This window comes from Schistocerca serialis, chromosome 3 (assembly GCF_023864345.2).
Source record: "Schistocerca serialis cubense isolate TAMUIC-IGC-003099 chromosome 3, iqSchSeri2.2, whole genome shotgun sequence".
NCBI classification, from domain to species: Eukaryota; Metazoa; Arthropoda; class Insecta; order Orthoptera; family Acrididae; genus Schistocerca; species Schistocerca serialis.
In genome coordinates this window covers 359,118,260-359,132,531 of record NC_064640.1, presented here as the reverse complement: position 1 = coordinate 359,132,531, position 14,272 = coordinate 359,118,260, and the positions used below count along the sequence as shown (strand labels likewise).

Genomic DNA, 14,272 nt, shown 5'->3' with positions numbered 1-14,272 from the left:
CAGCAACTGTGTCATCCACAGCCCACAGGTGTCAGTGGATGCATGAGGTCAGCACACCACTCTCCTGGCCCCCGGCTGTATGTCAGTTTGCGAGACTGGAGGCACTACTTTTCATTCAAGTAGCTCCCCAGTTTGCCTCACAAGGGCTGAGTGTACCCCACTTGCCAACAGTGCTCGGCAGACTGGATGGTCACCCATCCAAGTGCTAGCCCAGCCCGTCAGTGCTTAACTTTGATGATCTGATGGGAACCGGTGTTACCACTGCAGTAAGGCCATTGGCAATTTCTTGGATAAAGGCTCTAGATTTTCTGCAAATTAAAGAAAATCTGGAAGGAAAGAACTATATCATTGGATTCAAAGAATTAAGAGATGCATTGCAAATACTGAAAATTGTTTTAAAGAAGCAAAATAAATGAGCCTGTACCAAAAGAAATGTTGGTGGATTGTAAATGTAATTTTGTTATCTCAGCGTGCAATCATTTACAACATTTTTTAACTACTTGAATTACAAATGGGATTCTTGTTTTCACAGTAATTCAATCCAAGGCCTAGTTAATCATTCCAAAATTTCATTTATTTTATGGAATGATAATTTTTAGATTTTTCAATATGTTTATTTATTAACGTCTTTTATATTTCTGATACTTCTTTCTCAGTAAACGGAATTAATTGGGATTGTCTATACATTTTAGATTCAATTTTGTGCCTGAATTTAACCAGGTACATCACTCTGGTCTTGTTTTTGAAGCGTCCTCAGTTGCTCTTAACAGATACATTCTAACAGTTATATGCAATATAGTTATAGATATTGTGGCTATTGATCTTTGGTGTTAACCTTATACAGGTTGTAAACATGCTATTTTGCACATTATTTCCAGTCTTTTATATTTTTCATAAAATTTACTTACTGGTTTTCCTGTTCAGTGAATGTATGCTCACTTAGTACATTGTGTATTCAAGTAGATCAGTTGCATATGGCATGAGATGTGTACATCATATAAAGTAACCTATTATAGTGTGTTGTTGTCAGTATATGATGGAAGATTGCATGTTAAGAGAGTTTTTGACAAAAAGTATTAGAAATTTGGAAGTAATTACATGTATGAATTAATAGGAAATCTGTTTTCCAGTTTGTATTAATTTAAAATTCACATTTTTATCACTGCTATTTGTTACTAAAATGATTCTTCTCAACACATAAATTAATTTTTTATAATATTTCTTTCCATTATATTTCATTTTAATAGATTTTACTGAAATTAATAGACAGCAATGCTATACATTATTGTTTAATATGTTTAATTCTAGGGTATAAAACCTTACTCAAGGTATGAAGCTATTGGCATGCATCTGCTGAACACATTAAGCAAAGGGCACTATTGTGATACTGACACATATTGGGCACATGCATGTCTTACAAATGATGCTAAAAGAGCTGTTCTCATCACCCTTCAGTGAGTCTGTTATCTTTTTAAAACTATTTATCATTACAATTGCTCTTATCTTAGTATTTCCTAGACAGGAGTCATGTTTATTGATTTTTTTCATATAGTGAAACATATATGCTGAATAGTTAGTGTATGGAAACTTCAGGTTGGAACATCAATAATATAAGGAGAAAGATAGATTGCTTCTCACCATAAATATGACATGTTGAGTTGCAGAAAGGCACAATAAAAAGACTGTTACACATTTAGCTTTTGGCTAAAGCCTTCTTCAGCAAAAAAACACACACACATTCATTCACACAAGCAAGTATACCTCAAGCACACATGACCACCTTCTATATATGATTGGACCAGAATGGTATTCTGGTCTGAATGTCATTCTAGTCTAAATGTGTAACATTTTTTTCTTGAGGCTGTCTGCAGCTCATTGTGTCATCTACAAGGTGAGTATCAATTGATCTTTTTCCTTATATTGCTGTATAATTAATAAAAGTACCTATATGATCTCTAAAATCAAATATAATAGGGACAAACATAAAGCTGTCTCATTTCCTCGAAACAAGCTGTCAATCACCCATTTCTCTTCACAGAAACCACCCATGTGTACATAAATATATTTTGGCAGCGAGAAAAAGAAATATAGACAGTTGTGTATAGAACATCCATGATACTTATCACAATATTCAGTTGCATAACTAGTAGTTCAGTCCTATACTATCCTCTGACAAAGTTGTTACAATTGATCACATGGCTCTTATTGCTCTTAATATCCTATTGGCATTACTGTCCATGGTTTCAACACACCTTGCATATTTATTTCATTATTTTTCATTTAGAAGAAGGAGTCACAGAACAGGCTCACATTTTTTACTCTCTCTCATCACTATGAAACACTTAAATATAGATAATGAGTTCTCTAGTGCTGCTTTCCCTGTTTCAGAATCCCATGTTCAATTATTATTTTATTTTCAAGAACTCGTGAATAGGAAGGAAATTGATGTTGTTAATCTATCTGAACTCCATTAAACCACATGCACAGAAGATTTGTGCGCAACAGCAATAATTTAGTAGTATGATCACATAAATTCAATATAAATAACACTGTCTTAGGAAGTATGGTTTGAAAGGAAACTGGTACAACTGGAACTTACCTGGGAAATTTAAGGAGGTTTTACACCCTATTTATATTTTTCCTTTCTTTCCAAAGATTTTTTTTAAAGTTTGACACTCACGTATTTGATCGTGTTTTCCTGATGTCTATTCCATCAGTCCTTCTCCAGTTATTTTTGCTGTGGTAACTTTGTTAGTTAGATGCCTCTTTTCTCTTAAAATATTAGAAATGTACATAGGAGTAGGATCCATGCAGAGTACCCATGTTGAGACATGCATTTGAATTACTTTTCTTACTTAATAATTAATGTGCGGAGTACATATCTTGCAGCACTAATACCATATTACATAAATTGTACACATGATGATTAAGACAAATTTGTGTGAGAATACTGAGAGCACATAGTAACTGATACAGGATAATAAATCATAACAACACATCATGGTAACAAGCAACAGATACTATTCTTTTAGGTAATTATTGAAAATATGATTATAGGGCTCAGACAAAATGTGTGATTCGGTGACAGTTTCTGTGCAGGGAGAGCACAGCTTGTTACCTTGGATGGTGAGTGAGACATTGACATTGACACCTTCAGGTGTGCGTAGCTGTTCATGTTGGATATTAAGGATATTTTAACGGCCAGGCAAACAATATTAGTAGTGTTTTTCAAAGTGGTGCAACTTACATTAATTGTTCAAAAATGTAAAATTGTTCACCACACAAAATGCAGATAAATAGAGTCCTATAACTCTAATAACAGTAAGTCACAAATGAAATCATTCAAGTCAAGAAAATACAAAAGTGTAACAATTTGCAGAGATGTCAAATGGAACGATCACAGAGACTCAGTTGTAGGTACAGTGGGTGACAGACTTTAGTTAATTGGCAGGATATTGGGAAAATTCAGTCAGTTTACAAAATGGGCAGCTTATGAAACACTTGTGCATCCCATTGGGCAGGTCAGGGTTACTTCATTATGTCAGAGTCACTGATATGAGTTATACCATAGCTGGATAATCAACTTTACCAGCCACAGCTTATTATGCCTCATGGCCATTCCTCCTGTTGATGTTATATGCCTCTTTGACTCAACAGTGAAATGACAGACTGCACGTGAATGGCAGATAGTGTTACATCCTTTTCCCTGGTATGGTGTAATGTGCAGGTGTCTGTGGTGTGGATGTTCTTATAGGTCTATGAGACCTTGAAGAGTTGCCAATTGATATCAAGTGCCAGCTCGTGAGCTTCAGCGCAGGGGCGTGGTATGGGTCTCATATCAATGGCCCCAATGGCCAGCCTAATTCCTTCATGGCGCACCATGACCAACGTTTTTAAATAGGATGATTTTGTAGTCCCATTCACTATGCACCCATAGTCAAGCCAAGATTGCATGAAGGCCCTGCAAAACTGCAGCAAACAGGTTTGGTCTGGGTACAGCGCTTTCAAGTCACTAAGATGTGACAACCAGGTAAGTTTAAAATCAATTGTGAGGTTCAGGAATGTCACTATTTCTTTACAATTAAGAGCTGTGACCATGACACTCAACTAGGGAAAAATATGAACACTTAAAAAGACACACACACACTTCTCAGTTTGACCTGCTACAAGCCAATGACAAAGCCGTAGAGGTGGCTAACTATTGGAAAAATAAAATTTGATCTGGACACGGAAAAGTAAAGTAAAGTACTTCTCAGTTGGGAAATTAAAATCTCTCTTCTCTGCCCATTCCTCCATGCTTCCATGAGCTTTAAGACTGGAATTAAAATGGTTTCTCTCAACAAATTAGGAAAGTTTTCTGATACCCAAATGAAGTTAAAAAAGGGAAGAAGACTTATTTGCTTTGCTTTAGGAGATGCCATTACATACTATAAGGGACATTATCTTGCATAGGTGGCCTATCATGAGCCACAGTTAATGCAGAATCAGCTTCCACATCAAAAAGAGTTTCTTAATTTCTTCATCATTAGTGGAACTGAAGTTCCAACTGCTTCTCTTAGCAGGTTCTCTGAAGCATAAAAAATCTGGATCATGACTTCTAGTGGTGGTAACTCTAGTGAAATTCTCTCCACTGTCTGGGAAATGTGTTGTGGGTAGGTCTGGAAACTTCCATTCCATATTGTGGCAGCCACTGGGTTCTTCCCACCTCTCCCAGAAATTCTCTTAATGGTCTCTCATGTGACTGTTCTTTTAGTGGAATTATGTTCAGGAACTGTTGCCATTCTCACTTCTTTCTCTCTCTAATAATGCAACATTTTGCCCTTGGTACCCAAACTGCTGTGTGGTGCTCTACATTTGGCTGGCATCTGAATCCAAGCAGAACCACCCTCCTGTCCCTGACTTGAGAGCAACGTTTATCATGCCACTGAGGAATAGGTTGCACATGTAACTGGCCCAAGGATGCTTCAGTGACATGGATCATTTTGTTAATCTAACCTATCCATTCTTGGACACAGCCAAGATGTTAAAGAAAGTTGGCTGCACAGTATCCATTTCATTTTACTGAATACCCACTGTTAGCAGTATTCTTTTGGCCACCACTCTGCCTGGAGTGAATTTAGATTAGGAATTGATCACCTGAAAACAAGTTATCAGCCACTTACTAATGAGCAGTGTTTGCAACAGCTGAAGAGCACACAATGAGACAGATGGCAGTGAATGACCCTGTTGCACTGTTGAAGTGTGTGCACTCCTTATACAAGAGATACATGTGTGAGGATACAACAAAGCTCTCATTGACTATAACCCTGGGATAAATTGTTGAAAGAGCCCCAAAACACATAGTGTGCAGCAAAAACTTCAACATAAAAGAAAGAGTCATGGAAGCTGAGTAATGAGTTCAGTGAGAGCCTCTTTGTCTAGAACGTTATGTGGGGATAAATAGAGGAAGTATATTTTCAATCCATGATGCACATGCACTGATACACTGACTGCTTGTAGGTCAGTGGTGAGTGCATAGAGGCAAAGATTGGTTTGCATTGTTTCCTTTTGTTCTCTCTCCACTCAGATCGAGCTTTTTGTGAAGGATGTAGCTGCATAGCTCAGGGCCATCAGATAATTTAATATTTGTGCCCTCAAGACATACCATGTTTGCTAGAATATAGGCTGCACCTTTTTTCCTAAATCTTAGCTCAAAAAATCTTGGTGCAGCCTATAATTGAGATTTTTACCCCTCAGGTCACAAATCACTAATTTCAAAATGACATGTACATGTATCTTGTTTGTAGAAATAGATACTATTACAAGTTACTCATTCATTCATTCATTAATCCTTTTCCATAGATCATGAATACATCATTTCACATTTTGTAATCTTGTGAAATGTGTCACTTTAACGTAAGTTTTCTTTATATAAAATAATTAGTTAATTTTTTTACAGTTACTACTTCATACCTAAAAATCTATCTATTGAATAGAAGTAGTTGTCATTCAGACATTCTGCGGTTATTTTTGTAAACCATCAAAGACTTACAAAGAAAACAGCAGGAAGACTTATACCTTGTTTGCAAATACAATAGGTGTTCTTGAAAAAAAAAACCACAGCATCATTGCTTTTCAGAATCACATGTACGTATTTCCACACTATGTTCCTCTACATCATTTACTGTAATGATGTTTGGAATATCAAAATAGACTGCCTTTTGTGTGCATTCTGTATTTAGGAATGCGATACAAACTGTTTTCATAAGCTTCATGCAGTTTTTGCACAGTTGTATCTCTACTATGGACAAATAAAATATTTTGTTACATAAATTGCCAATCCCACCAATATGAAATTTAAATCCCATTGAAAAATTGTTTCTTTTACATGCTAATTTGAGCCCTTCAGTTTGATGATTTCAGTTGTAGCAGCATATCCACATTTCCTGTTTTGAGCTATAAAATCAAGCAAGTCTTTTTTCACATTTGGATATTTAGGCTTTTGAAATGAACACCTTCATTTCAAACTATTGAGGAATTTCTCTTCACTTACACATCACTAATGAATTGTTTTCCTAGGTTAGGTTAGTGTTTTTTAACATCCCGTCGACAACGAGGTCATTAGAGATGGAGCACAAGCTCGGGTTAGGGAAGGATGGGGAAGGAAATCGGCCGTGCCCTTTCAAAAGAACCATCCCGGCATTTGCCTGAAATGATTTAGGGAAATCACGGAAAACCTAAATGAGGATGGCTGGAGACGGGATTGAACCACCGTCCTCCCAAATGCGTGTTTTCCTACATGAAATCCTTGCTGCCCACTTTCCATGTTCCTTTGCATAATCCATAGCTGGTAACTTGAAGTTTCTTAATTGTTACATAGGGTTCCCAACATAATTTGATGTCTGCATCATGTATATAGTAGCAGTACTTTTGTAATTGGCCACAAATGTAGTAGCATGGCCATTATTGGAGTTTTAGTATTTACTATAGTCTTGTGCAAAAAGTTAAGGTGCAGCCTATATTCATGCAAAAACAGTATACACATTGGTCTTCATTGATATTATACTTGTGCTTCCTTTGGATATATCCTGAACCCATATATGTTCCACTGTAGTATGGAAGCCAGCAATGAGGTGTCTTCTTCTTGTCCCTGTTTTTCCATCGTAGTTGGAAGTTTGCAGGTACCTGAGAGACTTTCTGATGCCCTCAGGAAGACAAAGACCTCCATACCTTCATTTTATTCATAATACAGGACAAAGGTCATGATGGTTTTGGACCTAATAATTTTGGTCTGTTCTTTACTTTCCATGGCCTGTATGATGAGATGTTGGTAGGGTTCTTTCAACAGCAATATTTCTCTGTTTCTCTTCTTCTGTCTGCCGTGAGGGTGTGTTCTTTCTGACAGTATGTTCTGCTTCCACCATTGTTTCATTTGTAGGCAAACTTGTGAGTATAACCAATAGTGCAGGTTTACACCAACATTTACAGCTGTATTTTGTTGTGCTCTGTTCAGCTGTCAGTATCTGAGTGCCAACATCAGTCTTTGATATGGGCTGCTTTAGTGATGAAACCAATGACTTTATGAAACTAGGTGGCTGTGTGGCATTTGCAAGTAAATGTGGTGCAACTAAAGTGTTGAGTTTTAAAGCGCTGTATAGGGTTAGGAACTTAGGGTGTAACCTTAAGGCAGATCAAGTGGGAAATCAGAATAAAAGATGGTGTTTTCTTGAGCTCACCATGTACTCTTTTGATGAAATTCTTTAGTTTGATGATGTCTTAACTTTTCTGTTTTTATTACAGTTCCTTGTCATCTACATCCATGACATCATTATACTACACTATATTCTAATTGCAAAGACTGGGCACTATGGATGAAATGGTAAAGTAAGGATGTGGCTCAAGGCATGTCTAGATGATAGATATGTATAGTTCCAGATTCCTGCAACTATACATAAACAACAAACCAAACTGATTAGTTCATTTCAACAAGTTATGTAAAAGACTGAATTCAGCAGCATTTGCCATTCATTCAGTTTCATCTATTTGTGTCTTGGAAACAATTAAAGCTACATATATAGGATATTTCCATTCACTCATGACATGTGGCATCATAATTTGAGGTAACTAGTCATGAACAAAGTCTTTATTGTACAGAAAAGAGTCATCAGAATTATGGCTAAAGGGCACCCTAGATATTCTTGCAGAAACTTATTCAAACAGCTTTGGATCCTCACCATGCCATCACAGTACATTTTTTCACTAATGTGATTTGTGAACAATAATCATACAATTTACAAAACAAACAATGAAGATCATGATCATGATAAAGAAGTAAACATGGTCTTCACAAAAACATAAAAAGTCTCAGCATGGTACAGAAAGTAGTACATTATTCAAGCATAAAAGTATACAATAAACTTCCATTTCACATTAAATCTGTCATTGGGGATAGGACTAAATTAAAAAAAAAAAAAACAGCCAAGACTTTATATTTTGAATAGTTTTTTCTATTCTTTACAGTTTTTTTTTTTTCTTACAGTGTGCAACAGTTATTACAATGTGTTTAATTTTAAGCATTCCTATCAGAACTGACTAAGTAGCACTGGCATATTAATTTTTTTTGTATGTATTAGAATTTAAGACTTATAATTTGTTTGTGTAATCATTATTACTATTATAATGTGTGTAGTTGTTTTAACACTTCAGTCTCATGTATCTGTTTATATACAATTTAGCTTGTAAGCCTCATGACCAATTAGATATGGTTATTACTGTAATAATCTGACGTGTTCTACATCCTAGCGATACACTCACATCAAGTATTTATGGAACACGGAAATAAATAAATAAAATAAATAAACAAGTTACAACTACAATACAGTAATTAAACACTATTAGCTTACTATTCATGGCATTCTCTTCAAGTGATTTGTTTGCTGGTGTATTTTTGATTGTCTCAATCATGAGGGTACCATCACACAGCCTCTCAGCAGTTGCCTACAAGTCCCTCTAATGCTTTGTGTATGTAAAAAGGTGACAGTTTTTCAAATGTACCTTCCACACATTTAAAAATGATGGAAACACATTTCACCATAGAATGTCACCTGTAATTGGTGGTAATAGACATTTCAGATGATCTACCCATAAGAGATCTCCATTGAGTCTACATGTTAATACTGCCCAATGGACCATTGTTGGGAATGTTAGAAAGAGGTGTAGGTTTCATTGGCATCCATTACCAGGTTGGAAAACAGGACTCCACTCAGACAGAGCATTGCTTGCTGGATAAACCTTGTGCAACTGAGCTACAGCAAGTTCCCCAGGAGTTACCTAATAACAAGTGTACCATGTAAACAGCCAGCCATCACATCAGTGAACAGCATATCTTCAGTTGTCTTTTTTTTTTCTTTTCTGTTCTTTTTTTTAATAAAATATTCCAGCTACTATGCTGCAGTCAAATGGATTTAACATTTAAATTTAAATGTTATATGCATTTGACCACAGCATAACAGCCCAGATAATTTTATTAATTATGACATTTTCAGCTGTGAAAGTTTAAATTTTAAAATGTTTGTTTCATGCTCATGGCCCATGTGGGGAAGCCAAGATCCCCATTACTTGTGAGACACCAAATTCTGCTGTCACACCTCACAGTGGTCACTGAAGCATGCCCATGGCTTATAGATATAGAAGAAAAGTAGCACACACAAGTCCCCATTTCAAGAAACCTGTGTTTACCAAATCTGCACCCTGTGAATGAAAGTTGAGCTTCATAAGGTGCTCGTGATTTGGTAGAACCTAGGAGGCACAAATACCATATATGTGGCAACCACTGGCCATCATGAAATTATAAGAACCAGTACTAATTAATGCAGGAATATACTTCAGCTCCCTACATATGGCTCAGAAATAGAGTCCAACAACAAAGTGAGACGAATTAGCATGTAATAAATTATTCTGTATTATTTGTGGGTAGTCTCACCTACTTGATATCTGAGGTAATACTGTTAGCCATTTTTAAGAGCCAGCCATCAAGTAATGTGGCAGCAAGATCTAGTTTATGCCAGGTAGCTTTGAAAAAGGTGGCCATTGAGTAGAGGCATATATTGTCTGCATATTTTAACAGTCTTAGCAGTTGGTGGTAGAGAAGTTTAAATATCAGCAGTATATATTGTACACAATATTTGACTGAAGGTTTCCTCATAAGGGAGGCCTTAAATTTTGTGCATGGGTCCATAATGTCATTGCTTGACCAAATGAATGTCCATCAATAAGAAAGCAGATTGATGTGATGAAGGCATCTAGATTTCTAAGAGTGCAAATGTCAAGCTGACAGGAGTGATCCCATCAATTTACATGTAGTATTATATATTTGTACACACATAAAAAAAAAAGTTTTGCATCACCTCAGTTCCAAGAGTTCCAGAGCCTGTACAGAAAACTGGAATAGAGATCAACATAAACATTATTTCTGCCCTTTTTATTGCTCTTGAAAACCACACATTGCATGTTGTACCACCGTACAGCGAGACCCTCAGAGATGGTGGTCCAGACTGCTGTACACACCGGTACCTCTAATACCCAGTAGCACATCCTCTTGCATTGATGCATGCCTGTATTCGTCGTGGCATACTATCCACAAGTTCATCAAGGCACTGTTGGTTCAGATTGTCCCACTCCTCAATGGCAGTTCAGCATAGATCCCTGAGAGTGGTTGGTGGGTCAAGTCATCCATAAACAGCCCTTCTCAGTCTATCCCAGGCATGTTCAGTAGGGTTCATGTCTGGAGAACATGCTGGCCATTCTAGTTGAACGATGTCATTATCCTGAAGGAAGTCATTCACACGATGTGCATGATGGGAGCATGAATTGTCATTAATGAAAACGAATGTCTCACCATTATGCTGCCTATACGCTTGCACTATCGGTTGGAGGATGGCATTCACGTATCATACAGCTGTTATGGAGCCTTGGATGACCACCAGCGGTGTATGCTGGCCCCCCATAATGCCACCCCAAAACATCAGGGAACCTCAATCTCACTGCACTCATTGTACAGTGTGTCTAAGGTGTTCAGCCTGGCTGGGTTATCTCCAAACACGTCTCCGACGATTGTCTGGTTGAAGGCATATGCAACACTCATCGGTGAAGAGAATGTGATGCTAATCCTGAGTGGCGCATTCAGCGTGTTCTTGGACCCATCTGTACTGCACTGCATGGTCTCATGGTTGCAAAGATGGACCTGGTATGGACGTTGGGAGTGGAGTTGGACATAATGCAGCATATTGCACACAGTTTGAGTCATAACGTGATGTCCTGTGGCTGCACAAAAAGCATTCTTCAACGTGGTGGTGTTGCCGTCAGGCTTCCTCTTGGCCATAATCCATAGGTAGTGGTCATCCACTGCAGTAGTAGCCCTTGAGCGGTCTGAGCGAGTTACATCATCGACAGTTCCTGTCTCTCTGCATCTCCTCCATGTCCAAACAACATCGCTTTGGTTCACTCTGAGACACCTGGATGCTTCCTTTGTTGAGAGCCCTTCCTGGCACAAAGTAACAATGCGAACACAATCAAACTGCAGTATTGACCGTCTAGACATGGTTGAACTACAGACAACATGAGCCATATACCTCGCTCCTGGTGGAATGACTGGAACTGATCAGCTGTTGGACTCCCTCCGTCTAATAGGCCCTGCTCATGCGTGGTTGTTCACATCTTTGGGTGGATTTAGTGATATCTCTGAACAGTCAAAGGGACTGTGTCTGTGATACAATATCCACAGTCAACGTCTGTCTTCAGGAGTTCTGGGAACTGGGGTGATGCAAAACTTTTTTGTTGTGTGTAAATGACTTTGTACATTATCATGTGTCAGTTTGAGAATAACTGTGCATTAGAGAACTTCAATGAATTCTATCGTACCTCTTTTATTATTAAAATTACTTTTCATTATCTTGACCTCTAGACAAAATGCTGGCTTCTTTTACATACTGTTACTTCTCTACGACTTACAGATTGTCTTCCAGGAAAAAGCACCCAAGATCAGTTAAGCATTTATTGTGAAATTATGAAAATATGAGCATTAACAATGAAATGAGCACAGGAGAGCCTCAAACTGCAGATAAATATTTTACACACACACACACACACACACACACACACACACACACACACACACACACACACACACACACATTCTGCAAGTGCTGTGACTTGAGTTGGCCCCAGGTTTTCCATCATAATATTAACAACAAAATTATATAGGCTTGGTAATTGAGACAGGGAATCACTGTGTGATATTATTTAAACTTAGCTCACTGCTAATTTGATAGGTCTGCCTGGTAGCATTATTCTGTAAAAGACTCACAAATGGTCTGCTGAACCATTAGATTTATACATAAGAATTGTCAGTCACTGTTTTTTTTTTTTTTTTTTTTTTTCGATTAGTTTGCTGTCTGTATGTTATCTTTACAGCACCTGTTGCTGTATTTTCAGAAAAAGTAATCTGAATATTTGAGAACGTTTTCAAATGACTTTATTGTACTAAGCAACTGACATTTTCACATGGGTAAGAACAGTGGGAAAACCCATGAATAACTAATTTTTCAAGAGCAACATCACAATCCATATTTATTGTGGTCCAGCCACCTTTTTTTTCTCCTTTTTTTTTTTTCAAGATTTCTTAACAAACACAAAACCACCCACAAAGCAAGCATACCACTAAAAGCGTTCAAAATCAACATAATAATTATGTAAATGAGTAGGCAGTATCAAAGATGTAGTCATAAACACACCAACAAAGTCGTGATGTTTCCAGTGGTTCTTTATCTTTGACTAGTGAAAGTAGGTCAGCCCAGGTGATATGCTGGTGGTGACGCCAGTAGGGAAGCTTTTCATTATTCCCAGGTGGCATCCTCCCAACACTATGTAGTGTTTCCTCATCTGCACTCATGTTGATACCTGGCAAGGATACCATTTTGTTCTTGGCACTTATCACTTAGTTTTTTATTTGGTTCCATAGTTCTTATAATTTTTAGATAATGTCTTCTTCAGTTTAGATTTTCTGCAGCTAATGCTCTCCACAACATGTCACATACACTAACTTTTCACTGTTATTTGCATTTCTCTTCCTGCTACTTGTTTCATTAAAGTTAAGATAGCTCATAAATCACTCTATCAGGCAATGGCTTTTGATGACTGTACATCCAGGACTATGTCCTACACTTTGTCCATAAAACTGAGCATTGCTGCTTTTTGCATTTTTCACATGGTCATTAGTTCAAATAACGCTCCCAGTTATTCTCTGTTGTTAGGAATATCACTTTTACCATCCTTGTGATGCCATTTCTCACTGTTTTTAATAATAAAGATGACTTTATATCTGTTAGATACAGCATCTCAGATATGTTGGATCAAGAACCAAACATAAATAAGTGTAAATCTGGCAGCCAAGTCCACTTATTTACATGGAATGCATTATATTTTTTCTGTGTCTTCCTGTTCCTGTACACCAGGAACCTACTTTCTCCAATGTGATATGTCTATAGTAGAATTTATTTGGTTATGTTTTAAATAGAGATACTAACAGTGCTAAATTTATTATTCACAATTTTTGTTGAAAATTAGTATAAAATTCAGCTTATCTCAAAGTGTTTTATGTATGTATTTCAGGCATGTCTTTCTACTAGAAAAGTGTCGACTGTGGGGCATCTGGGACATTGAGTGGGTGATCAGGATTGATGATATTATGAAAGTTCCCCATGTATCGGACAATATGCTGATATTCAAAGTGAGACAGGTAAGGTCTGAAACTCATTATTCTTTTCCTTATACTCAATAAGGAATAAACTTGGCTGTACCAGTACAATAGTCTGTATCTGTCAGTGTTATTAGTGCATATTTTCATTATTACTTTTTTGGTTTATTTGACAAACTTTCTTCCACTGCAACAGTAACATGTCTGATAAACAATTATATCAAATGGCAATTTATATCACAGTATGTAGTCCGACAAAAATATTCTGCTGAAACAAGCAGTCCTTAGAGTGTACTCTCAAATACAACATCTCACTTTATTGTACTAGGCTGCTGAAACACAGCAAGCTTGAGTCTCCCATAAGCTCTTATTACGCCTCTACTCATAATTAATTTTTTTCCTTCACTGCAATTTGATTCCAATTTTCTATACCATCTGTATGTAGTGTACCCATGAATCTATCCTATTATTATTTAGATCAGATTCTATCCAGTTTAAATTATGTTTATTAAAAGTTATACCTAATTGAAAATTCTACAA

General features: G+C 36.9%; 1 protein-coding gene and 1 pseudogene across 1 annotated transcript in view; one reads left to right on the top strand and one right to left on the bottom strand.

Moving 5' to 3' along the window:
- The window catches only part of LOC126470164 (intermembrane lipid transfer protein VPS13A-like), a 762,201-nt gene that overhangs the window by 723,902 nt on the left and 24,027 nt on the right, over positions 1-14,272 (top strand). The window contains exons 63-64 of the mRNA XM_050097791.1: positions 1,309-1,454; positions 13,648-13,774. Of these exons, the coding sequence (XP_049953748.1) occupies positions 1,309-1,454; positions 13,648-13,774 (273 nt within the window). The remainder of the gene's footprint in view (positions 1-1,308; positions 1,455-13,647; positions 13,775-14,272) is intronic.
- On the bottom strand, positions 163-280 carry LOC126471689 (5S ribosomal RNA; annotated as a pseudogene).